At 39.1% G+C, this 27,373-nt stretch overlaps 1 protein-coding gene across 2 annotated transcripts in view; it reads left to right on the forward strand.

The window, feature by feature from the left end:
• GPC5 (glypican 5) overlaps positions 1 to 25,135 on the forward strand; it is an 846,827-nt gene extending 821,692 nt beyond the window's left edge. Inside the window, exon 8 of one of the 2 annotated variants that reach the window (XM_075423644.1) lies at positions 25,063 to 25,135. In XM_075423644.1, coding sequence (XP_075279759.1) covers positions 25,063 to 25,118 — 56 coding nt within the window. In that variant the 3' untranslated portion in view covers positions 25,119 to 25,135. The remainder of the gene's footprint in view (positions 1 to 25,062) is intronic. The other variant, XM_075423689.1, reaches the window with a different exon arrangement.
• The last annotated feature ends 2,238 nt before the right edge of the window (positions 25,136 to 27,373 follow it).

A 27,373-nucleotide genomic window follows, 5' to 3' on the forward strand; every position in this document is an offset into this window, starting at 1 on the left:
GTGTTGGGTGGATGGGTGGACTTGGTGATCTTAGAGGTCTTTTCCAACCTATGATTCTATGATTCTGTGATCTGAGGTGCCACAGGTATTCAAGTTTTGTGAGTAAGACTTGCAGCCAGATTCCTGGACTTCCCAGAGATCTATGCCTTGCTGGAAGAGCTGCTGGAGACCAGGTGGGGTGCCTCACTGCCTCTGAAATAACAGAAGACACCTAGATGACTAAAACTCATCTCCAGGCTTGTTTTCTAGTTGCTCTGTCTTAAATATTTTATGTCTTCTTTCAAGACATAAAATAAATGAAATTGATTAGCATAATGCATGGCAGCTTAAGTAATAATGTAAATTACTTTAAAAGTCACTCAGGTGTTTAGCACATGCAGTGGTACAGGCTTCAAATATAATTTCTTCAGTTAAAGACCTCAAAGTAAATGCAATAAATCTGATTCCGGTGTTTCTGTCTTTGAAATGTCTCTCTAGTTAGCCCTCTTTCTCATATTCTGTTGCTCTTCTGACAATTTGAGTGAGCCATTTACTTACAAATACAGCCTCAAACAATCAGTCCTGTCATATATCTACCTTCTGTAGAATTTGTATAACATTTCTATGAACAGTATCAGTTATCCATTACTCCAGTAGGAGTAATGCAGTAGGAAGATGAGGTTTTTATAAAATATATTTATTGCTCATTTTTTTAAATGCAGCTAGACTTTAGACCCTCACATTTATAAGAATTCATTTTACTTCTACTGTAGTTTCTGTTGAAGCTTTTATCTACTGTCTGTTGTGTTACTGTCTCTGAAGTGATGCTTAAAATTTTGTTCTGAATTTCATAGTCTGATTGTTTCTGTCTTTTTATTAACTGATTCTACTTCTGTAATTGTTGCCTGCATGAAAATTAAAAAAGAAAAGAAGCATTTTTTTTAATGACTCTTAGCTTCCTTTCAATATGTTAGACACTATATCTGACAATGAAGTAGTATCATCACTCCATGAGACTTTCATTGTAGTTCAGTATCGCAGACCATATGCCAGTTTGATCACTGATTATAAACCTCTAAATATTGACAATGAATTAAATATTATATTGATAATACTACATGTATTATCTATCATAGCAGAAGATCTTCAAAGTGTTCACACGGCCGTAGAAAATCGGAAAGGTTGATTTAGATCTTAATATATGTTGAAGACAGGCATAAGGTTTCACTCCTCAGTAACAGGAAACACAAATGATTCATCAGCAAAATGAAATATTAAAAAAAACCTGAACAATACTGAAAACATTGTTTACAAACTACAAAAAAAGTGTATCTTCCTACTTGGTCAAGCTTTGAATAATCTATAATGGCAACGTCTTTTTTTTCTACGTCACATTCTTCTCTGGACAGAAACTTCAAGCACCGTCAAGCAATAACTTTTGTGCAAACGAAATATCTATCCAGTCATTATAGGTGGTAAGACTGTGATGCATCACGTCTAATTTTGGGCAGATAATCAAGTTGCTCCCACTTTAGATGATGATGATTCTTTTCATGACTATACGTGAAAGGAGCACAAATCTGATGCTAACAGAAAGCGCTAACTACCTTTGGCTTTTCTTCAGTGGTCTGGACAGAGAGGTGGAGCCCAGAACACTAAACCCAAAACAGTATGATTTGTTGACAAGACTCATCTAAGAGAGGTCAAAAGAGTTCAATTTCTAGGAAATGAAATTAGAAAAACAACATGAAAAGCAAAATTAAATGTAGTAGAAGTTTAGGGATCTTGCGTAAAATCTTGATGGTCTTGGATATCAAAGGACATCTCAATTCAACTTTTCTTCAAAAAATTGTTTCAAGAGTACAGTTTGTATAATAAAAGCACACATCTTCACATGTTCTGCTTACTCTTAAGACTGAAATGAACAATCTCTAATTCATAGACCAACAGTATTTCACGAGACTAAGAAATGAAAGCAGGAATGATAAGAAATGATGGAATCATCTGGATATACAGCAATTTCAGAGCCGTAATCCTCAGACATGAGTCAGAATTTCCTTTGAGAGAAGCAAACCTTTCATTCTTTTTACCACCTGTTTCTCCATCTCATATTTAGAAAGGACAAGTCATTAAGTACAGAAAGAAGACATTATGTTGCAGTGACTCCATAGAGATTATACTGCAGCCACTCCCATCGGAGAAATATCTAAACTAGTTGCACAGTATTAAAGCCCAGTATTTAATCTTTGAAGATCTTAGCTAATGGCAGTCAATGAGGAAGTTGAAGGCTTGATATAGCTAAATATTAGGTTATTGAGTCAAGGTTGACAATATAAGTTTAATTAAAAAAATATTGTGGATGATATACCTATTAAAACTATGATAACTGTCATTATTCAGTGGCTTAAATAATTAACATTCATACTGAAATGATCATTTATATATCTAATTACTGATAAAAGATGGAAAAAAAACCTAAATCAGTCAGACTGCTTTATTTATGAAGAAAGTCTTCGTGCCTTTTCCACTGTAGCCCCATTTCAGAGATTTCCTGGAATTTCAATTATTTTTGTTTTATTGACAGATGAATTTTGAGATATAAATATAAAAAATAAAGAAAAGCACTTAAAGTGACTGACATTTTATCGAATGTTGATTTTATTTTAATGTAATCATATCTATTTTATTCAATAAAAATTTGTTTCTCTATGTTAGATCACTTTTTTATTATGCAGAAAATGCTATCTTATCATTTTGAGGGAATACATAAGTAAAGAGAGATTAACACTAAGAAGGAATTTTGTAAAAAGTGATTAGACAAATGAAGCAGCTGTTTGGTTTTTATTCCCATTTCTGCTTCAAGAAATATCTGTGTTTTTTGGAGCATTCTATCTCACTGCACTACCTGCTTGTTCTTATTTTGCTCGGTCTTGCAGTGAAGCAATCACACAAGACTGAAATCCTATATATAAGCTGGCTATCATGGGACTTCCTGTAGACTGCAAATAACACTAGTTAAAATCAGTTTTGTCAGAGGAACAAGAAGGCAGCTTCCTTAAGTATCATATAAACATAACACCTTTCCTTTTTCAGGATCTATGCAAGACTCCCTAAGCAAATTGTTTCCTACTTGAATACCGAAAACTTGCAAAATTAATCTCTCTGTAACTTAACATAGTATCAACTGGAAGTTCATAATTTCAAATTAAATTAATTCAGCTTACCTGTAGGCTACTTAATGTAGATAGGTATTAGTCTGTAGATTCCATTTGAATAGGCTTTTTTAAGAATTTGGACCTCACTGACTAAGTTTTGACAGGAGAGACTCACTAAGAATTTTTTTTCCCCTCAAAAAAACCCAAGTAATTCATATATTATTTCTTCCGTTTATCCATTGTAAGACTCACATTAATCTCAGTATATTTCCTGTTGACCCTGTTTGGAGCAGGAGGTTGAACTAGATGACCTCCTGAGCTCCCTTCAAACCTCAATTGTTCTATCATTATTACTCTATTGTTATGTAAAACTGTACATGCTGAGACTAGTCCTATCGATTGCAACTTGTTCTATTTACAGCATGTGACTTAAATATGAGTAAATATATGCAGCAATAATTTTTTGTGCATAAATTGAGTTACAAGTTTAGTTCAAAAGTTTTCTTCCATAAAGTCTTCCTACCTACTTCTGTTTCCAGGAAACATATATGAAGATGACTGGGATTAGCTGATAAAGAAACAAGAGGGCAATACAGAACAAGCAATTTGATTAAATACTTAAAAAATTAATATATGCACTATGCATTCCTCATGCATTTTCCCAGTTTCTATACTGTAAGCATCCGAGAAAACTCATCACTCAATCCAGTATTTTAAAACATTGTTATAGCTACCTTTGCTCTTGTTGCATGTTTCTGTCTCTTCTATTATTGGCAGCTCTTCAATTATTACAAACAGTGCTTTTTTAAATGAGTAATCTGAACTATTAAAAACTCCTCCAATTACTCTTCTTACAAGATATTGTTATTGCACCTGTGGTAAGACATTTACAGTTTCATGCAGGAGCTGCCTAAGACACTGACATATTGTTTAAAAGAGCAAAGCTTTAAAAATCTAAGGCATTCAATAGCAGGAGCAATCTGTATTTTTTAAGTAGGATGTCACACATTTTCGTAGCATTAGTATTTCTGTACAGGATCAACCAGGTGAAGAGCAGAGGAAATGAGACAAAATATGCCCAATAACTCTGATAATTGGCTGAAGTAGCAAAGAAATTATAAAAAAAGCGTAACACTGTAACTTAAGGCAGTTTTGAAAGTAGGATGTACTTCAAATTGCCTCCTAATTTGCAATTCCCCTTTCTAAAGAAGACATTTACAACTATCCAGATCTCCTGCTAAGAAATAAATTTAATACTCTCTGCAGAAGTCTGCTGTTGGGAAGCGAAACTGTTATTAATATCCAAGTCAAAAAATGATGGGCTTCAAAAAATTACAAAATATGTCAACAAAAATTACTAAATATCTTTACAGAAAATTTTTTATGTTCAATAAAATTTTATTCTATCATAATCTAGTTCATATAGTTATAAAAATTAAAATTGTATATAGAATTATATATGTTAACTTATGAGTTAAAGAGTTTCATAGAATTTTTTTTTAAAAAACCCTTTTTAGTCTGTGCCTTGATTAATTTTCTTCAGTTAGCTCTAGGGAAAGCAAATATGTTTTCCCTCATGAGACTATTTTCCCCAAACAATTTCAGAGGAACTGTTGTTTGCATGAAGAGGCTGTGGCAGCTGTGCCGGGATGCTGAAGATCCTTTGCCTGATTTTCAGCTAGGTGAACAAAAGCTCGTGCCTCAGCACCGTGGGCGGGACAGAGGGTACCAGACTGTGATTGGCTCAGGGCTCTGCCACCCCTGGCAATTGGCTGTCACTGCGGCTACTCTCTTCCCGCCCCTCGGAAGGCTCTCACGAGGCCATTTCCAGCTTGGTTGCAGGGAAGTGGTTGGAGGTACAGGGTTGTAACTGGTCCTGGCTCTAACAAACAGCTGCACAGGCATGGTTTGCCCTTGGTAAAGTCATACGGGCTGTTCGTGATACGTTCTTGTCCTCCACATGCCTGGGCAAGGTTCCCCAGAGAATTTAGCCTGTAAACTTCCCAGGGATTGAGGTGAGGCTGGTGGCCTCCTTCTCACCATCTTGAAAGGCGTGTGAGTGATGTCTGCCTTTTGCCCATCACCAGAGACCTCCCCCAGTTACCAATTACCTTTGAAGGAGTTGATAGTTGCCCTGCAATGGCAGCCAGGTCCCTCAGCACCCTCAAGTGTATTCCCTTCAGTCCACTGATTTGCTGGAATGGTCCCTAACTAGAACAACCTCCCCTGTGGGCAACCACACTTTAAAATATCTGGTAACACCATAGCTATGTGATAGAACAAAACATTGTTTTGTGTGATTTACTCTGCCTTTTCTCTGCAGCAGTATCTGTTAAAAGATCAGGGCTATCAGATCTCCAGAAAATTTGGGGTTTGGAATTCTACTTAAAGATCCTGTGACTGGCAGGTAGGAAACTTGTGAATATAAAAGGCAGAATCAGGACAACAAATACTTCTGACTAAGTAAATAGTGTAGTCATTCAAGCAGCTTATACTGAAGTAAAAAAGAGAAAATAAAAATTTTATCTGAAAGCTTGTACTTCTGGTTTAGAAGACCCAGAGGTCGTATCTGAGCTACCCAGGAATGTGAGTCAGAAGCCCCCAATGCCCTGTATTGATCACTGCTCTGATGTTATAAAGTTTTCCTTTACTAAAACCTTCTAAAATTTCAGAAGCCCTTTCTGATTCTGCAAGAACAAAGCCCTATTAAAAACTATTTACAAGCAAAAAAATCATAAAATATAAAATCTTGATTTCTCCCTCTTTTTTCCTGCAGGTGATAGTAAAGGTGAGAGGAAAGCCTCTCGTTTCTCTGTCTGATGTTACAAAGTCTCCTACTGTATGCTAGTCTTGATGAAACCCTTTTATGCAGAAACATTTTGTGGAAAGGTACCAAAGAAAATACCTTTCCTCCTCTTTCAAGATTAAACACGGATTTTAACTAGAATTAAAAATGGACATGACTCTTAGCAGTAAACATCATTAAACTCTTGATTTCAACATTAGAGCCTGTGGTCTATAGGTTTCAATACAGCAGGAATTCCTGATACATTTTGCTGATCTTCAGAGCTACCCCAATAGCAAAACCAGTGTTTCAGAAAGTTCCACTTTGTTCTGTGAATGAGCCATTTCTGGTAACCTTGGAAACACATGAACAGAACACAACACAAGTAAGTTCTGTCCATTAGAAGCCATGGCTAAAAAAAAAAAAAATCACAAAAAATGAAGCATTGTTAAGTGAAGAGAGCCTTGCCCTACAACTTATTTTTCTAATGGACATTTGGAGTAAAAGCATCAGTAACAATTAGGACATCTGTAGATGCATCAGTACCTCAGCTCATTTCAAGGACCTTCTCAACCTCAAGAATCACACAATCTAGGAAAAATCCTTATTCTATATTTTTAATATTTAAGGAGCTGCACTAAAATGTATGTACTTCTGTAACAATTTATTATATTATATACAGAATTTACATAATGTATTAAAGGAAACTGAATGCTTTTAAATCATGTATAACTCAGCAATGCACTTTTTTACAGACCTAATTTTTAACAAGGTGGCATTACATACATACTCTGTCTTTTAGCTATATAATGACTAGGTATTTATTCATCTAAGTGTCAAGAATATTTAGCTTGATTGTACACATCAGTGAATTTCAGATATCAAAAAAGTTATGTCTCATAGTAACTCCACTGGTAGGCCTTTCATTCTGCACATTTGTTAGGTTGGAAAATGAAGTTGATTTACTTCAGAGAGAACATCTCAAACTGAAGTATCTAAAGGTTCATGTGTCTCATAGCTCTCTATGAAATGTTTTCTGGCTTTCGACTTTTCTCTGTACACAGTCCTCTTTACATCTGATACATCCTCCTCTGACACCTCTTGATCTAGTTCCACTTCAGCAGCACACGCTTATGAGAACTGTCAGCACTGTGTCCCGTCCTACTCAGTGGGTAAGCAGAAATTGAGATTTTCAGTTCTCTGTGCAGTACCCAGGAATCACAACAATGACCCAAAGAAGCCTGACTAAAAACAAAGCTTTACTTGGAATGCAGCGGAATTACAAAGGCTGGTAACTTTGCAACTTCGTATCATTACTTGTAGTGCAGTGGGGTTAGAACGGATATTGACTTGGCAAACTTAAAACAACACAAAGTCTGGTTTCTCAAAACCACAGAATACAGCAGGTAGAAAAACCTACAACAACATCCCCCTTATGTGCCCAGAAAGTCAGAGACAGAGAAAGAGAGGAAAAGGAAAGGAGAGATATGACAAAAAAATAAGAGAACAGGTATCACCACCCTCGGCTCTAGCGGCGGTCTCTGAGCTGGTGGTCGGAATCCTCCGCTGTTGGGCACGTGCAGGAAGGGGCTGGCCCCCTCCCATTTTATACCCTTTGGGCACCTGTCTCACAGCTTCCCGAAAGTTCTTGAAAATGAGTCGGTGGATGTGGGGTGGTGTTGGTGGTCTCGGTGGTCTCGCAGATCACCCCCTTGTAAGGCTGGTCACTGCCTTGTGCAAGTGCTTAACTTCCTTGCCAACTTCACATTTCAGAGAGGGAGAGGTGAGCTTTGCAAGTCGGCACCCTGCCTCCACAGGGTTTCGCTCATCTTCATGCTCCCTTACCAAGATGAGGAAGTTCCCAAAGTGCAATGCCTGATTTAGAAGTTTGCTTAATTCGTACTTCTCTGTCTCAGTTTCTCAAGTCGGATGTTTGTGACAATTGCTCATTTTGGCCTGGGGCTGTACACATTGTCTTCAACTTTGCAGACAAGCCTGCATTTACTCACTCATCTGTGGTAATGAGGAGTTATGTCCAGTCTTTCTTCCAAAAGGTGTCATTCAGCAAAATCGTGAATCACATACATCACTGAAAATATTCATCAATTCCAATTCTGGAGCTTGCTTTTTTAAGGTTTTCCAAATTTTTTTTTCCTTGAAATGCATTCTTGGAAAAAAATACATCCTATCCAAGTCACAAACTATCAATAAGTTTACAGGACTCTTACTGAGAAAAAGTATGCTATATTTATAGAAGCCCATTTGCAAAATGAAAGTTGGAGCTCCCTGAAAAAAAGACCTTCTAGAACGTATTGTTATTTTTGGCTATAGATCAAACTGATATTGCATGGTTTCTCTTTTCTTTTACTTCATTTAATTTAATTTATGAACTATAATTGCAGAAGAAGAAAATGTGGAAAATGCAGATAAGAAGCTAAGGAGGAGAGAAGAGAAGCAAAGAAGGAAAAAAAGAAGAACAGATCTTTGAGAGTTTTTTTCTGAAAAGACAGAGTACAGGTGAAAACTGAGAGAACAGAAAAAAGAAACATAATTATGATGCAAGAAGAAACTGAAAAATCCCAAACCATATTTCTTGTTGATCTTACTGACTGCTAATTTGAGCAGCTGCATCAGCATTAAGTGTACTTTCCTTAATATGTATTGGTCTCAGTGTCAAGCATTTACAAGATTAAATCCAGAAATTTCAGTTCCAAAATTTAGTTGCAATTTCACCTTAGTAACTTGTTCTGCAGCCGTTTTGGAAATGGCATTATGAAGCAACTACTAATTGCAATATTCAATATGTAGATAGCTTGATAGCAAGTGAACTGAAAATGCAGTGGAGAGACACAGTGTCAGTCCTGGATTAAACTGTAAAGGGATTGTGATTAGTAAAAAATGATGACTATATTTTGCTGCCTGACACACACACTGGAAGCAACTCACTGACAATTTTCTGTAAGATTTCTAATCATCTCATCCTCAAGCAGTTAAAATTTTGAAGAATGTAGATCATAGATACACAGTACACCATAAATAATTTCTGCCTTCTCTGTTTCATTAAAAATAAATAAAACCTCAAATAACTATACATACGGAGGCCAATAAAAAAGTCTCACCAGGTTCTTAATTTCTTTATATACTTTCTACAGCTTACCAGAATTGTGAAATATTGAAGAATAATTCCCCAGTTCAAGGTCTTAACCAAAGAATCCTCTAAAATACAATTGCTACACACTAACAGGTAGTGTATTTAAAAGCTTGAAACACTTGCTGTATCTGAAAAGTCCTTCCAATAAAGGTTCTACAATAAACCTTTCACATTCTTGGAGTCTTCTGAATATATTCCACAACAAGTTATAGACAGTCCTAAAATGCTTTTTCCTCTGCATCCCATAATTAATCCTATACACCTCTTCAGCAATACCCCCATTCACTCCACAAAGCATCTGGGGAGGAAGCTTCTTTCCTTGACTTATCTTGGGGGATGAACACCCACACACTGGTCTCACTGTTACTCTTGGGCAGCCCTGGGATAAATAGCGTCTTCTTGCACTCATGGAGTTACTGGTGTCCTTGGCCTGTCGTTGTTCCTCTGCTTCTCACCAGGCCTTAGTGGCTGTTGTGATAGAACAACCTAACATACTCCAAGTAGTACTCCCAATACTGAAAACTGAAAGCTTATTTGGTCACATCGGAAACATGTGGCACTCGGGGTGTGAGCAACATGCTTGGGAGGCTTGGGAGCAGGAAGGTCAGCAAGGGCCAGTGCTTTAGCTGCGAGCTAGGAGCCATTCCCTGAAAAAATATCTAGCTCATTTTAAGAAGAGCCTAAGAGGAAAAGAGTTGAAGCAAAGTACTTGACTGTTGTCACAGCTGGTACATGTGTCTGGAAGGAGACATTTACCTCTCCTTGTCCCAGTCCTCTGAAAAGTGGGAACAATAATATTGCCCTATGTTAAAGACTGGAAAGATGCATAATATGTGATAGATACTCAGAAATCATGACACTACTGTAAGAAAAGTATAAAGCATTTCTAACTGTGAACAGCGTTTCCTTATCCAGGCTGTTAAAGGCTATTTAGGTCTTGCACATCAAGTTATTAGAAGTCCCATGTCTCCTTCTGTGTCTGCATGTTTGGTTTTCATCTGGAGAATAGCATGGGACAGTGCACTTTCTCCATTGTTATTCCAATATACAGTTGGTATACATATGACTTCTGACAATGTCAAAGCATTTGAACTGGGAAGCACTCCCTACTCTGGGAACTTGTGATGTGCTCTTCAGGGAACTTAAAACTCTCTTGTACATGTTAGTACATGTAATCATATGGCTCAGCTTTGAGATAATTTTGGGAGAAAATGACACCTGTAGTAAGGTTGGGCTCCACTATTTACTCATTTTTTCCCTGCTAGTGAAAGAGAAAGGATAGAAGACAAGATAGTAGCCCTGAGGAGAAGGACTTGGGGGTACTGGTGGATGAGAAGCTCAACATGACCTGGCAATGTGCGCTTGCAACCCAGAAAGTCGACCGTATCCTGGGCTGCATCAAGAGAAGCGTGGCCAGCAGGTCGAGGGAGGTGATTCTGCCCATCTACTCCGCTCTCATGAGACCCCACCTGGAGTACTGCGTCCAGATCTGGAGCCCCCAACATAGGAAGGACATGGATGTGTTGGAGCGGGTCCAGAGGAGGGCCACAAAGATGATCAGAGGGCTGGAGTACCCCTCCTATGAGGACAGGCTGAGGGAGTTGGGGCTGTTCAGCCTGGAGAAGAGAAGGCTCCGGGGTGACCTTCTAGCAGCCTTCCAGTACCTGAAAGGGGCCTACAGGAAGGGTGGAGAGGGACTTTTCACAAGGGTGTGTAGTGATAGGACAAGGGGGAACGGCTTTTAACTAAAAGAGAGAAGATTTATATTAGATATTAGGAAGAAATTCTTCACCGTGAGGGTGGTGAAACACTGGAACAGGTAGCCCAGAGAAGCTGTGACTGCCCCCTCCCTGGAAGTGTTCAAGTTCAGGTCGGATGAAGCTCTGAGCAACCTCGTCTAGTGTAAGGTGTCCCTGCTCATGGCAGGGGGGTTGAAACCGGATGATCTTTCAGGTCCCTTCCAACCCTTACCATTCTATGATTCTAAGATAATCTTTGTTTAAACCACAAGCTTGAGACAAGACAACTTTCAAAGGAATGATGACAATTGTGATGTGTACTGTGAATACATAGACTTGTTTAAATCACTCACTTTCTGGCATGCTAAAAAAACTATTCCCTATCAAGAAAGATCAAGCAACTTGTTACAGAGAATTACAGAAGACAAATACAACAAATTTCCTTGCAAAGTAGCTTATCAGGGAGTTCTTCCGCCCACAGTGGTTAGAAAAGCACAGCAGGAAGCCAGCAAGCAAGCACTTGTTTTTAGGACAAACCCCAATTTCTTTGGATAAGTAAATTATTAAATTAAGTAATAATTATTATGCCGTTAGAAAAAAATCATGTTAGCTGTGTATATTTCACATGTATTACGCTGAGATTTATGAGAAGCAGCTGATGTCCAGGTTAATATAGCAAATGCCAACTCCATGATATGCAAACTCCTTTGCATCTCATAGAAGTACTGTATATTGTGACCTCTGAAAGAAATATCATAGATGGAAATAGTCACAAACTTTCATGTGGTATTTTTCAATTTAAAAAGTCATGATTTATTGAAACAATCTCTTAGTAAGACAGTGTGACTGAATTTGTTGGGTAAAAATAAATTTATAACTGTCAGAGCTTTTACAGCTTTAAAAATCAATTTTCTGTTCTTCAGAATAAAAAGACTTCTATTATTAAAATAAAATTAAAATATAAATACATTTATGAAGTGAGAAATAAAAGCCAAAACTGAGATGAAATGTTGTAGAAATCACTGCAGCAGAATGTTTTGATTAATCTTTACAGATGTTTTTTTCTTACATTTCATTAAGATATATTTCTCATACATTCAGTGTTTCTTTCTGACTCAGAAAGAAGCAACTTAGTTGCTTAAAAATGGGCAACTAACGCCATTGCAGATGCTCTGATGCTTTTTCAGATGGTTGCATGGAGCTGGCACATCTGACCAAGGCGACGGGCAACAGATGGGTACCTCAAAGAATCCTGTATGTCTATGTTTAGGCAACTGCTTCCTGTATTTTGTGACTGTGCAAGCCCAAATTATTTGGTGAACATGTGTAAAAACATCTTCACGTTCAACTAGTGAAGTTTTGAAGATCTTCGCTTCTTGTCAGAAACCAAATGAAATACTCCAATCTTTGTAAGTTTAATGAGAAATAAACAAGGGAATTTGCAAAAATATTACCTATTTCTACTCTGATCATGCAAGTTACAAGAAGCCATACAAACAGTTTCAGTTGCTTGTTTGTCTTTAATAAGTTAATTTTATAGATCCCAGGTTGTGATGGGTAGAATTTGCAAACGGAAACTTTCACATTTCACAGTATTGTTCCTTAGAAAGTAAGAGTGTAAACAGGAATTAAAGAGAAAAAAAGAAGCTAAACTATTTTGAAGAGTGTTGCTCTGATTTTACATTTCATATCTATCCATAATACGGTATTATTAAATACAAAATTTGAATGCACATTGGACCTTTCTTTGGTGTTTATACAGAGAAAAAGCAGTAGAAATTTTTGCATTAAACCAAGGAAAAAAAAACAAATTAACTGGGATTTTGGTTGTTAGTGGTTAGTGTTCTGATCCTTGGTTCATAGATCTTATTATCCTTATGAGTATACAAAACTAAAATTGGGACATTTTAAAAAATTTTAATTTTATGCTTACATTTATGATTGCTACAAATCCAGGTTGCCTGAGACCAATACTCATATTTCAGCCACAGCAAAGTAGAATGTAATATAAATATAACATAAAATGTAAAAGCGTGTTTTCATTTTATCCTTCAAGCTACTTTGTTTTTAAGGCTTTTATCTAAACCTAGATCTAAACATGTTCTTTCTTTCTTCTTGGATATATATGTATCTCAAATACAGACACGGACACACATATACTGCCTCAGTAAAACATTTACAGCCAGTGTAATTAGAGTTACAACAGTATCCCCAGAGAATCTGGTTAACTCGGGAGAATAATGTAATTGCAGAGACCAGCATTATAGTGCCTTAGAGCTAGAGAAAGTATGAAAAACATGGACAAAATGTGAATAATTTGTTAATTTTTTCTTCTGACTCCTTGCAAAAAAATACTATTTTTTTTAACATTTATTTTTCCTGAGCAGTTTGAGGAGATCCAGTGAACTATGCACCAAAAATATAAGTGCTTCCTCCAGATTTGTTTCATTCAAATTAATGATTGCTCTGAACTAAAATCCCAGATGTTAATATGTATTCACTTTCACTTTACGTAGATTTGCAAATTGAAAACATAGTTTTTAATCTCCATCATGGTCCAACTCACAGTTCTGTATCTCAGCTTTTTACAGCTTTGGACAAATGAGGACGCAGCACAACTCTAGGTCTAACTCCCTTTGCAGACTTCATGGTAGAGATATATTCAGAGATTTTCACTAATTTTGAACTAACAACAAAAAGAAACATATTTTCAAAACAAATAATTTTTTGTAAATATAGCCCCTTTTCTAATCAGAAGAACATAGTTTCAACCCTACTAGCGTTTGTGACAGGTTTTACACATCATTGAAAATAATAAAAAATCTTGAATGTGAGCAATAAAAGGGTAAATGCTTGGCAATGTGCACAGTTATGTCTGTAATGACAAACAAATTCTCCTAAAAATGTACTGTAACTGAAATAACTTGTTGAAGAATTTGAAGGTCAGTTTGAGACAAGAGATTTGGTAAATGGAGGAAGTCACGTTGCCCACAGAGCTGCCCTGTCATATGAAGTATTTTCTTCCAGAACTGACTCGAAGACACTTCCGTTCCAACACAATGCATTCCTGATTTGTCAGGAATGTGACACACTCTATTAAAAGTGGATACTGGTAAGTGTCTTCACAGACCAAGTTCTGCTGAGCAGCCTGCAGAAGTGTCACATTTTGTTAGAGCTCCTGCCCTGTCCTCATGTCTCATTATGTGTGGACAACTGCACTGGAGACTATCAGTTAATGAAATTAATGCTGAAATGAAACAAAACCCAAGATGACTGTATGACAATGCCACAATACATCTGCCCACTTTAGAACATGTTACAAAATAAAGGTACAGCTCTCACTATTTCAACTGGCTTCATTATGTTATAATTGCTTTTGATGTACTTGCAAATCACTTTAAATGGTAGTGGAAGGAATGTGTTATTTCTGTTGTTTAATTTGTGCAAAGATGTCTGAATTTACTATTTTCCTTTCCCTCTCCCTTACATTATTCTGTCTTTTTAACCTCCTGTTATGACTTCTTGCACAAAGATATCTTCCAGTGTTTGGCTTCTTCAACTTGTCCATACTGACTTGAATAATCTAAGACGCACTGGAACCCACAGGCACTGTTCGCAATACATGTGATAGATAACGACAGAAAGCAACTGAGAAAATAATGCAAAATATAGGGATTAGGGGTACATCATACAGTGATTATTGACACTAATGTTTTTTTACCTGAATATGCTTCATGACTGTTATGGAGTTTTTCATTCTGGAAAGAAGTACCTGTCACTGAGGCATCTGCTAGATCATGTCTAAGAAAACATCCATGCTGCCTTTAGTAAGTAATGCCAGAGTGTTCCTAGAGTTCCTGAACAAAATGGCATTCACTAGCACTAGCTACTCTTTGCAGCATTTAGGTAAGGATGTGTCCTCCAGCATCTCCAATACAACAGTGGAATCCCAGAGGAGTATAAGGGAATCCACTCGTTACAAAAAATGGGTTGGTTTGTAAGGTCTTCCTAAATGGCAATTCCTACTGATCTTGGAGAGAAACACTGGGCAAGACAAACCACTGATTTCACTTGAGAGGGCATTTAAAGAGCTATAAAATCATAGAATAGTTGTGACTATCATAGAAGAATAGAATCATAGAAAGGACCTTTAAAGGTCATATAGTCCAACCCCTCTGCAATAAGCAGGGACATCTTCAATTAGACCAGGTTGCTCAGAGCCCCATCCAGCCTGACCTTGTATGCTTCCAGGGATGGCACATCTACCACCTCTCTTGGCAACCTGTGCCAGTGTCTCACCATTCTCACTGAAAAAAATTTCTTCCTCGTATCTAATCTGGATCTACCCTCTTTCAGTTTATAACCATTACCCCTTGTCTTATTGCTACAGGTCCTGCTAAAAAGCCTGTCCGCATTTTTCTTATAAGCCCTCTTTATATATTGAAAGGCCGCAATAAGGTCTGCCCAGAGCTTTCTCTTCTCCAGGCTTGTTTTGGTTTCTGCTGCCGCTGGCAACAAAAGCGCCACACGGTCGCCCCTCCCCCTGCTGGCGTGCAGGGGAGAATTAAAAGAAAGAGCCAGAAACTGGTGGATTGGGATAAGGGCAGTTTAACAGAACAGCAAACAAAAGGGAACAGGAACAATAACGATACAGAAAAGGAGAAAACACAACACGAACCGCACAACCCGGAGAGCTGCTCTCCCGAACAGGACCGGCGCCGCGCGCTCCCGAGCCGCAAGAGATTTCCCGCCACGCTGCCCCCCCCCCCCACCGGAACCCAGCATGACGGCACGTGGTATGGAATACCGGGCTCTGTTTGGCTAGGTTGAGGTTGGGCCAGCCCACCCGGCTGTACCCCTTCCTGGATTCTGGTGAAAATTAACCCTGTCCTGGTCGAACGCAGGACAAGGCTGAACAAGCCCAACGCCCTCAGCCTTTCTTCATAGAAGAGGTGTTCCATCTCGCTGATCACTTTTGTCCCCCTACTTCAAGAGGTCCACGTCTTTCCTGTGCTGAGGGCTCCAGAGATGGACTCAGTACTCCAGGTGGGGTCACACCAGAGTAGGTTAGAAGGGCAGAATCACCTCCTTTGACCTGCTGGCCATGCTCCTTTTGTTGCAGCCTCAGATGTTGTTGGCCTTCTGGGCTGCGAGTGTATGTTGTCAGCTCATGTCCAGCTTTTCATCTACCAGTGCCCCAAAGTCCTTCTTGACAGGGCTGTTCTTAATTCCTTCCTCCCCCAGCCTGTATTGATACCAAGCGTTGCCCCGGCCCAGGTGCAGGACCCTGCACTTGGCCTTATTAAATTTCATGAGGTTCACACAGGCCCACTTCTTGAGCTTGTCAAAATCCCTCTGGATGGCTTCCCATCCCTCAGGCGTGTTGACCACATAGCTCAGCTTGGTGTCATCTGTAAACTTGCTGAGGGTGCACTTGATCCCACTATCTGAAGATGTTAAAGACTACTGGTCCCACGTGGGACACCACTTGTCACCAGCCTCCATCTGGACATTGAGCTGCTGACCACTACCTTCTGGATGCAACCACCCAACCAATTCCTAATCCACCCAACAGTCCACTCATCAAATCCATCTCTCTGCAGTTTAGAGAGAACTATGTTGTGCAGGACTGTGTCAAAGGCCTTGCAGAAGTCCAGATAGGTGACAACCATAGCTCTTCCCTTGTCCACTGATGAAGTCACTCCATCATAGAAGGCCTCTAGGTTGGTCAGGCAGGACTTGCCCTTGGTGAAGCCATTCTGGCTGTCTCGAATCACCTCCTGTCCTACATGCATCTTAGCATAGCCATTCCATGATATTCCCAGGTACAGAGGTGGGGCTGTCCGGTCAGTCGTTCCCAGGGTCCTCCTTTCTACTCTTTTTAAAAATAGGCACAATGTTTCCCTTTTTGCAGTCACCAGGGACTTCTCCTGACTGCCATGACTTTTCAAATATCATGGAGAGTGGCTTGGCAACATCATCATCCAGTTGCCTCAGGACTGTGGGATTCATCTCGTCAGCTCCCATAGACTTAAGTATGTTCAAGTTCCCCAGGTGGTCACGAACCTTATCTTCTCTTACAGTGGGAGAGACTTTACTCCTCCTTTCCCTGTCTTGTGGTCCATCCACTCAAGAGGTGTGGGAAGAGAGATTGCCATTGAAGACTGAGGCAAAAATGTTGTTGAGTACCTCACTCTTCTCCTTGTCTGTTGTTACCAGTTTGTCATTCTTGGTCATCAGGGGCAGTACACTTTCTTTGGCCTTCCTTTTCTGACTGACATACCTGTAGAAGCCCTTCTTATTATTCTTTGCATCCCTTGCGAAGTTCAGCTCCATCTATGCCTTGGCCTTCCTGATGCCATCCCTATACAACTGGGCAGTGTCCCAATTCTTTTCCCAAGATACCTGTCCCTGTTTCCACTGCCTGTTCATTTCCTTCTTGCCCTCTAGTTTGACCAGCATGTCTCAACTTAGCCATGCAGGTCTCTTGCCTGCCTTGCCTGATTTCTTACACCTGGATATCAAGAGCTCTTGCACTCTATGGAAAGCATCCTTAAATATCTGTTCAGCTCCCTTGCTCCTGCGGGCAGATTCCCAGGAGGTCCTATTGACTAGCTCCTTGAAGAGCTGGAAGTTTTCTCTCCTAAAATTCAGGGTCCTGACTTCACTCTTCGCCTGACCCACATCCCTCAGGACTCCCTACTCCATCAATGAATGATCACTGCAGGCCAGGCTACCTCCAAGCTTGACGTCACCGATGAGCTTATTTGCACTGGTGACCAACAGGTCGAGTATTGCACCCCTTCTGGTAGGGCTGTCTATTACCTGTCTTAAGAAGTTGTCCTCAATGCACTACAGTGCCTACGCTTGCCAAGCTACTTTTCCAGCAGATGTCGGGGTGATTGAAGTCCCCCAGCAGGACAAGAGCCTGCAAGTGCAATGCATCCTGTATCTGGAGTATGCAGTCTTCATCAATAGGCTCCCCTTGAGAGGGTGGCCTGTAGTAGACACCAAGCACAAGGTTGCCTTTATTGCCTTACTGTCTGATTCTTATCCATAAGCTTTCAACCTGTTTGTGGCTACCCTTCAGAGACAGCTCTTCACACTTTATCAATTTCTTGATGTAGAGGGCAACACCTCTGCCCCTTCTTCCTCACTTGTCCCTTCTGAACAGCCTGTAACCATCAATAGCCACACTCCGGCCATGGGATTCATCCCACCCAGTTTCAGTAATGGCAACTAGGTTGTAGCTTCTTAGCAGCGTGATGGCTTCCAACTCCTCTTGTTTGTTGCCCATTTTGCATGCATTGGTGTAGAGGAACTTCAGCTGGGTTGTAGACCATGTCGCCTTCTTAGACAAACACCTGCAACTGGAAGGAGAGTGGAAAAAACAACCTGTGCTCCAGATTCTCTTACCACCCATCCCAAGGCCCTGAAGTCTCTTTTGATAGCCCTTGGACTACACGTTGTGGCTTCATCACCACCCACTTGGAAGAGCATGAATGGGTAATAGTCTGAGGGCCGTACCAGGCTAGGAGTTTTCCCAGGGATGTCCTTAACCCAGGTCCCAGGGAGGCAGCAGACTTCCCTAAGAGAAGGGCCTGTCCAGAACAATGGACCCTCTGTTCCCCTCAGAAGGGAGTCATCTACAACTATAACCCATCTTTTCTTCCTTGTGGAGGTGGTCGGGATACAGGGGATAGGCCTTTCTGACTCTGGCAACACCTCTGGTGTAGATGGACCATCATCCACATCATCCATTGACTGGTCTTCCACATCCAGAACCTCATAGCTGTCGTAGAGAGGCACCTGATAAGGCGAGGTAGGCAAGGAGGGAGTTCGCCTGCCACCCTGAGCATGGACTTTCCTCTATTCACTTCCTTCCTTTAAGATACCATCTTCAGTCTGGCAGGGGGAGGATACAGGATCCCCTTGGTCTTGGGTTTTTTCTGATGGCTGTTCCTGTTTCTGCCTCAGGAAGGGTAGAACTTGGTTCCACCAGTCTATCTCTTTCTCAGACTTTCTGATGCTTATTAACCTTTCTGCTTCGTCTCACAGCTCTGCCACCAGGTTGAGCAGATCATCCACCTGGTCACATCTCACACAGCTATTCTCATTACTGTTGCCAGTGAAAGCCTGTGGCACTCGCTGCAGCCTGAGACCTGGATGGTTGCATGTTTCTGTGGGAGCTCTGTCTGGGTTGCCACATCCATTCTGGTGAGTTGCGAGGACATGGCTTTCTGTCAGGTGGAAATCGTAGCTACGTTCCTTCTGAAGGGGTGGTGACCCCCAGCTGAACTCACATCTTCAGTTGGTAGGGTGACTACACCCTTCCTGCATGCCCTTCCGTGCAAACTGCCATGCCACGCCACGCCACGCCAGGACCTCCCTGCAGCACCAGACCCTGTCCACCCGCTTTGTTGGCAGCGCTCCTGGTCGCTCACACTCCCTAGGCTGCTTTTCATAGGCGTAGGGGTGGTCACAGTTGCTCTGGCAAAGCCCAGGTCTTGTCAGCATCTCCCAAAAGAGCTGCTGGCTCCTGGAGGGTCTCTCTGCTGCCCTGGCATTTTCCAGTCTCAGGAAACCCCCATGTGTGCAAGATTTGCCGTTCTGCTGTGGATCGGGCCAGCTCCAGAGCAGCTCCCCTCATCAACAATTTCTTGTGTTCTTGTGACAGGGCCAAACGCTAACATGCCCATATAACTTTCTCTTTCCTCTACCTCACCCCCCATTTGGAAGGTTGTATGAGAAGGGAAAGACAAACATACAGAAGTTTCCTGTTGAAAACTCCGTACTCAACTACTAAGTAGAAAAGATTTAGAAGATAAGAGGGATCTTGACTTCACAGTCTAATGCTTACAGCACTCCATCAGGCTGTGCAGTCCTGGATTATGCTCCCTGTTTTGTGTTTTACATTTAAGAGTCACTGACTTCAAAACACCTGTAGTAGTGTAAAGGACTGATTCCCAACTGGGTTTCCTAGCCGCTAGGATAGTTACTAAAACTTTAGGACTTTAGCTGTGAAGAGAGGCAATGAAGTATTCTGGGACTGTTGTTAAATAACAATACAGACTCTTTAAGTTTTAAACTTTGATCCTACATGGCTCAGTCCTACAGAGATAATAATTTACAATAGTCATAATCTTTGTTACCATTAAGCAATTCATTTCATTTTCCCCTTAGCTCAGCACTCATTATTACAACTTTTATAAAGTAGTTTCAGTCAATATTCTGCAGGACCTTGATTCACAAGGGCATACAGGGATGTGGAAGAGGATGTAATGTATCACAGAGAAAACTCCAGATACTTTTTTCTCGGTATTGTTTAGCTCACTTCCTTTTCTACTCAGTCAAGATATGTGTTCTGCTGGATTTTTTCTCTTTGTGTCAGGTAAAATGGAAGGGAAGTAATTTCACACTGTACAACATATTTTCACCTATTGTTTCTCAGGTAATGAATAAAGTTACCTACATTTGGCATTTATTGAGCTTGCTCGTATGTTAGATTGTACTTTCCTGAATAATTCATTATGCTCCTTACACTCAAATTAGGATAGGTAAAGGAGTCTGGGAGAGAGACATGAAATTTTCTAGGAGTTGCTATCATCTGAGTAGAAATTATGAAACAAATTTGAACCTCTAGTAAACTAAATGTGTAAAAACAGTGCAAAAATGCAAAATCTTTCCTGTGAAAGCTATACATTGAGGAATTCGCAATATAAAACTTCCAGGATGCAATTCAGTTAACAGAAAGGTGATAAGAGATTAAAAGATGGCAGTACAGAAACACTATGCTATAATTGTTAGACCAGTGCCTCAAAACCACAGCCTTTTTAAATCAGAAAACAATCTACTCTTCTAAAAATACAAAGGTTATCTTATGCAATGTTGGCAGAATGGTTTTCATCTACATACTATTAAAAAACTAAACCAAGCATGGAATGCTCAGTTTATTATTTTTGTGTTTTCCCATTTTGATTGTTTCCCTGCCTGCTTGTAAACAGGTATCCTTTCACGAACTACTTTCTCAGATCCTACAGATTGCTGATAATCCAGAGATCATGAGTTGAGAAACAGCCTTTGATCTGGCTGCTCCAAGCGTTTCTTTGATTAGTCCTTCTACTCAGATGAAATGTCACAAGTAACACTAGCTGCTATAAATCTTTAGGAGTTAATCTGGTTTTTGCTAGAAGCTGTCTGATAAAGCAAGGGACCAAAATCAGTGTTCTGGTACATCACTAATGTATACTGTTCATCTTCACACACATACACAAACACACATGCACTCATTTTACGATGTTTTCTCTTGAGGTTCGATGGAAGTTGGTTAGTTAAAAAGGTGTTCTCTGTGGTTTGATCCTGAGATACTAATGATCTCTCTGAAGGTGCTAAGGGCTTAAAACACATTCATATCATATGACACCTGATTCTGTGTCTAGAAGTGTATTTCTGCAGCCATGAAATCTGTGATTTTTCCTACTGACTTCATTGGAAACTGAACTGTACATTTGTATCGAAGTAAACAAGGTTGGCAGAAAGACTGACATTCATGAGAATTCATAGATAACTAGAAACTAATAATTATTTCATTCTATACTCAATATATTATGAGATGGGGTTTTGTACTGTTTTAACTAGTATGAAAGAAATGGTATGAGGGAAATATTCACAGTTAAAATCCCCATGGAACTCATTATGAAGATGAATTGATTACAATACTGATAAAAACAATGAAAAATTAGGCTGAAAACAAAAGTGAATATCACACGGGTTTTGGCCGTGTGTTTTAGGGCTTTTTTTAGTATGCTTTTGTTTTATTGCATTTTAACATTTTTGTTACTTGGTCGTCATTGGAAACTTATTTGTGGTGTCAGAGAGGATCTGGAGAAGAGCAGAAAGGCTGAGAGAAGTGTAATAGAACTCAATGAGTTGAACTGATATTTTGGGGAAAAATGGATTTTCTTGTTGCTCTTCAGGAAATCTCTCATTAGGTAATTTGACAAAAACGTGATCCTTCTTGCAGCCACAATGTCTAAGTATGAGGAACAAAATGAGAAAAAGAAAATAAAAGTCCTGTAGAAGTTTTCAAGCACAAAATTAACTCTCAGACGATAAGTGTGAAGTATTTATAAGCTTTTTTCCTGTTTGTAACTTTGGTTACAAAGTCTTGGGCAGCTGGCTTTAGGTGACCCTGTTTGAGCAAAGGGGTTGGACCAGATGACTTTCAGAGGGCCCTTCCAGCCTCAACTATTCTGTGATTCTGTGGTTAAAAATTTTACCACACAAGTCAATGAACTACAGAATACTATTTTTTTAATTTCTCTTCAAGTTAACTGTAAGGACAGTTCAGAGGGAAATCAGATTGGTGTCATTCACTTTGTTTCTTCAGAAAGAAGTGAGTATCTAGGCAGTGTAGCTTATTTTGAAGATGCCTGCCAACTCCATAACAGACGGTGTTTGGTAGGGTACATGCATAGTATTTTCACTCCGATGGAGCAGTGAAGTATTGTTCAGCAAAGAGAAACAGTTTATGAATGCCACAGTCTCCCAGCCCCATTCCCTTGCCTCAAACCCTTATAATGACTTAACACAAAGAGATTCCTGAATTGCAGCAATGTAGGAGAGATGAAAGTCAGTCTTACAATGCAACTATATGATCTTTGGAAGGCAAGCAAAACCCTCATCTGCCTTCCTCTGAATTGGTGTCAATATTTGTAGGCTCAACTAATCCACACACTGTGTTGCTGTTGTTAATATAATTATTTCTGCAGCTAATGTGATAGTGAATATTTCCATTCTACATATACAGATATACATTTAATCAACACAGGAAAAAAGTAAAAAATGTTTTTACTCAAATGATCATTTTTTTCTTATGAAGATTACTTTTCCGAATCAGTTATGGGAGTATTTTGCTTAATTATAAATGGTTTATCCATTGCATATAAAATTGTATTTATTACATTGCATTACAGTTACCTGGTTATGAATGAAGGTTTCAACATGCTTAGCCATATCTAAGTGTACATTTTCCTTTTTATTTCCTATAAAAATTAATTCCCTATAATCACTAACGGAACCAATGATAAATGAGATCAGTTAATACTAACATACTAAGAATGTATTCTGTTTAATGTAGTAGAGTATTAACTCTTGTTCTAAATCCACGTATTGATAGATTTTCTGTAAGTGCAAAACACAGAATTTTAGGGTTAGATCCAGTTGACCAAACATAGATCTCAAGTGCCGTTTCAGAAGCTTTGCGAAATTCCTTCTGGTCTACAGACACTTCCTTAAAAGTACATGGGCTATCCATAGATCTCGTATCAGCTAGCCTTGTGTAGATAGCTGAAATGTCCAGGAGTATCTAAAATTGTACTTGGTGTCCACGTACAGGCACTCAACTCCTACTCCAAAGTTATTATTCACCTAAGTGCCTACCTTCCCATTACAGTCCAATGAGAGGTGGTATCACTTCATCAGTTACATCATTCTGTAGACTCTGTTGGCTACAAAGCAGTTGAAAAGACATTGGTGACTGGCACCATTTGAAATACCGTATGTTATTCTATTCAGACCATACTCTTCCAGAAGGACACGGGACTTTCATAGATCTTGTGTAAGATCTGCCAATGAGTAATATCTGAAAAGCACCAGAAGTCTTTGAGTGGGCACCTGAATAAAGTCTAAAAACTTCCACAAACGCAGTGGCATCTTAGACACTAGCTTACAAGTGGACACCTAAATGTAGGTGTCTAAATCTGCTTTGCAGCTTATCCACATTGGCAATTGTCTTGCTTTTGCTATAAAGGAGACCACATACAACAGCTGTTTTAAAATTGAGGATATTCAATTTAATTTCCCTACAGCGCATGGTGTTTGTGCTACTTTTGTGGAGTCATTGGCTAGCAAGACCCTATGAATTAAAAACAGAGCATGAGCTGACTTTGCATGAAATTATTTAAAGGACAAAAATTATAGTAATATCAAAAATAAAAGATAATAGAAACTATTAATAAAAGTATCTCTTTTGCACAAGAAAGCTTCCTTGTAATGCAGTCTAAATTCAGATACTGTTGCTTACAGATCCAAGATAACAAGAACCTTTAAACATGGAGATCTTCTCAATTACATTGCATTAAACTTCTCAGCTACTTTGCCTTGAAGTCCCTATTTGTAGCTCATGGCATTTGTGCTTAAAAGTGTCTTGTATCAGTATTTGTTTTCTTTTTAATTTTAAATAATTAAAATATAAAAGTCATCAATTCACCTTTTAAATTTCTCACGTAATTTAAAGTAGATAGGAATCAGAAGTCTTTTACTCATTACTCTAGACAGTCACCACTTTATATGCTTAAAAGCTAGTAGAGTAAGTACCTGCAGCTGTTTTGTAGCAGAAGGCTATAGTCAGCATCCGATATTTTTTTTACTGCTATCGAATGCACAGTACTTGTTTCAATGGCCCAATTAAAAAAAAAACCAAACCAAAAAACCACCCACTGACCATTTTAGGATACATAATTTGTTTTTTCTTTCCCTTTGCCTTAGAATTTCCATATAGCATCATCATACTATTTCCTTGGCTTGGTTAAGATTTTTCGGTTTTGGTGTGTTTCAAGACTCCTGCTTGATAGGTTTTGAATTAGCATTGTATGTACCTCCTGCAGACATCCTCTCCTCTGAAGGAAACTTATGCAGATAGTCTTAAGACTTCATTTCACAGCCTCAAAAAATTTACAAATATTTCAATCTCGTTTGAAGAAAGGCTGCAAATCAAGAATATAGCAATCAGGTGAGATTTTTCCAAGCATACTATAAATGTAAAAATTATTCACTTCATCTGGAATGCCAGAAACTGAGGTAAAAAAGTCCAAATTACCTCAGACAACTTCTAGCCCATTCCTCATGGAAGTGAGGAGGGACTCCGAGATTACGAGGTGTTGCTCTACAGGTTTCTTAATGTATAGTCGGTAGTCCACTGCTGATCAGTAATGACATTTAAAGCAGATCAAAAAAATATTGTCCTCGTAGTTGCTTTTTTTTCCCCAATGAAGTTCAACGCACAACTGCCTATAAAACTTTATATATGTATGCACACCAGTGCAAGTCATTAAGAATCTTTAACTGAACAACAAATAACCCTCCCATTAGAGTGTATTTACTAATATCTAGCTTCATAATCACCCTGGTTTTTATGCTAAAACTGTAAAGAAACATCTTTTCATTGAAGTTCCTTTACTGTTCTTTGCGCAGGTTTCGTAGGCTCTTCATGGAGAAAACTGCTTAGGTCTGGCAATTTCAATTTCTAAAGCTTTGCTGAAGGTCATTAATTTCTGCACTGCCCTGAAGAAGGAACTGTTGGAGGCTTTGCATTCAGAAGTCATATGAAGTACAAGGAGACAACTACTTCTAAAAAGCTGTGTTCTACCTCTGTAAATTTTAGGACCTTCTAAGAGCAAAGTGAGTGTATCCCAAGTGCAAATATCAGTGAAGTCTTAATGGATCTCTGATTAACATATAGTTTCTGTTAATCAGAGTTTATTTAATCAGCTGTCCACTTGATTCTAGAATAAATTGAGAATTATCTAAGAAGTGTCTTAGAAGTATCTTAGAAAACAATCATACTTTGCAGGCTGATTGGCAGATACATTAGGCAGCCTTAGGCTTGCTGTTGCCACCCTTGTAAACAGTATTTTCCCTTTCTCATTTATACTTTACAATTAGTTCTAATGCAGTCTAAGCTAGTGTGAGTGTCATGAGAAAGGACAATGGAGGGAGCAGCTCTAAATGAAAATTCTGCAGCTGTTTTGTTCGAGTCTGTAGCATACAAAAGTAGAGGGTCGGACAAATACAGTAAAGGTGGAAGAAAATCATAAAAGAGAGGGAGTCATAAGATCTATAAATCATACTAAATAAAATATCAGGTGACGTGCTTGCTTTAATGCCAGTTCTCCCATGCAGACTATTAAATAGAATAATATCTTGCTAGCTGGAACCCAAGGTATCTTAATTCTATCTCTCTAGTTTCAACAGCATCATTTGTAGTCATTCTAAAGTTGTTTGGAGAATTGAATTATTCCTCTCCCTTCCCACCAAGAAGATAAACTAACCTAACATATGGAGAAATCAAGATCAGAATTCCATTATGAAAGCTGCTGTAACACAATTTGGGAAGAGGTACTTTTAAAGACAGTTGTTATACTACCTCTTGGGAAAACATGCCCCTGCTTTGAGTGGGGTTTTGGAGATGACCTCCAGAGGTCCCTTCCAAGTAAATAATCCTATGAATCTGCAATTCTAAAGCCTGTTCTACCTTTCAAGGAGTTTGTGGCTGAACTGAAGACAGGTCATAACAGCCCATACTGGAAAGAAAATAAGGATCAGAGCAAAACAAGAAAAACTACCATACTACTATATCATGCAATGCTCCTCATGCACAAATCAGGAGGACTGGTTGCAAGGAGAGTGAGCTATAAGACTAATTTTTCCAACTGGAAAATTTTGTCATTAAGTGCCCCCTACTTAATTCAGGACTTATACATCATTGGAAGAAGGGCAGACTGCAGTGCAACATCTTGTGACAGGACTACTGAAAGCTGTCAGGCTTGTTATTTCACTGATAAATCCACACAAACACAAGATTACTGCTTCCAAATATGTAAGTAGACATCACTGCACTGGCTGCTCTTGGCACAGGTTTTTAGTGCTTTCTTTACTGTTGTGTGAGTTAGAACCTGAGCGTGGTAAAGGGAGATTTTCTTTTCTCTTCAGACCTTTGCTTTGTCTTCTTTAATTAAAGGTAGACAGTCCAAAAATCCTGCAGAACCAGAAGGTAAGGCCTAAGCTTAGGTTTTAATCTGCTCCTGGAATTTCAAAACATGATGAATGTAACAGAAATATTCCTTTCTTTAAAGCACCTACCATAGTTATGCTGTTTGAATGTAAAGGGCATAGTTTACTGTCTTGTACAACAGCACTAAACCACACTGATCTGTTGCATTGTATCTCCCCATCACTGTCTAAGAGTACACTGAATAATTTCATTCTGTAGGAACAGACTGTTATTCGAACATGCTTCTCTGAAATTGTTATGGGTGCTTGAGTAATAACTGATTGGATGACCTACCTAACTCTAATAATGAACAGAATATAGAAAGTAATACAGCATACTAAATTGAGGATATAAATCTCTTTCTATTACTACTGTCTTCCACAACACTAATGGAAAGTTCAGCTTTTTATGGCAGCTTAAATAAGAACTGGAAAATGATGAAGCAGGCAAGATTAACTGAATGCCTAGGAGACATCACTGTTGCTGGTCTGCCTCCTCTCTGTTAGTCTTCTGCACTCACCCTCCAGTACATCTATGCGTTCACCCTCCATTTAAATTGCATACTTGTGTCAGCTTGGGTTTAAGGCTTTGTTGTTTTGTTTGATAAGATTAATTTGCTGCAAGACACAGGGGCCATTCTTGTGTTGACATTACATGTTTGTGCCTAAAACTCAAAATTTCCAGTTAGGATACTTGCCCACTCTGTAAGTACAACAAATAAGCAGTGTCCAA

This window comes from Opisthocomus hoazin, chromosome 1, assembly GCF_030867145.1.
Source record: "Opisthocomus hoazin isolate bOpiHoa1 chromosome 1, bOpiHoa1.hap1, whole genome shotgun sequence".
Lineage (NCBI taxonomy): Eukaryota > Metazoa > Chordata > Aves > Opisthocomiformes > Opisthocomidae > Opisthocomus > Opisthocomus hoazin.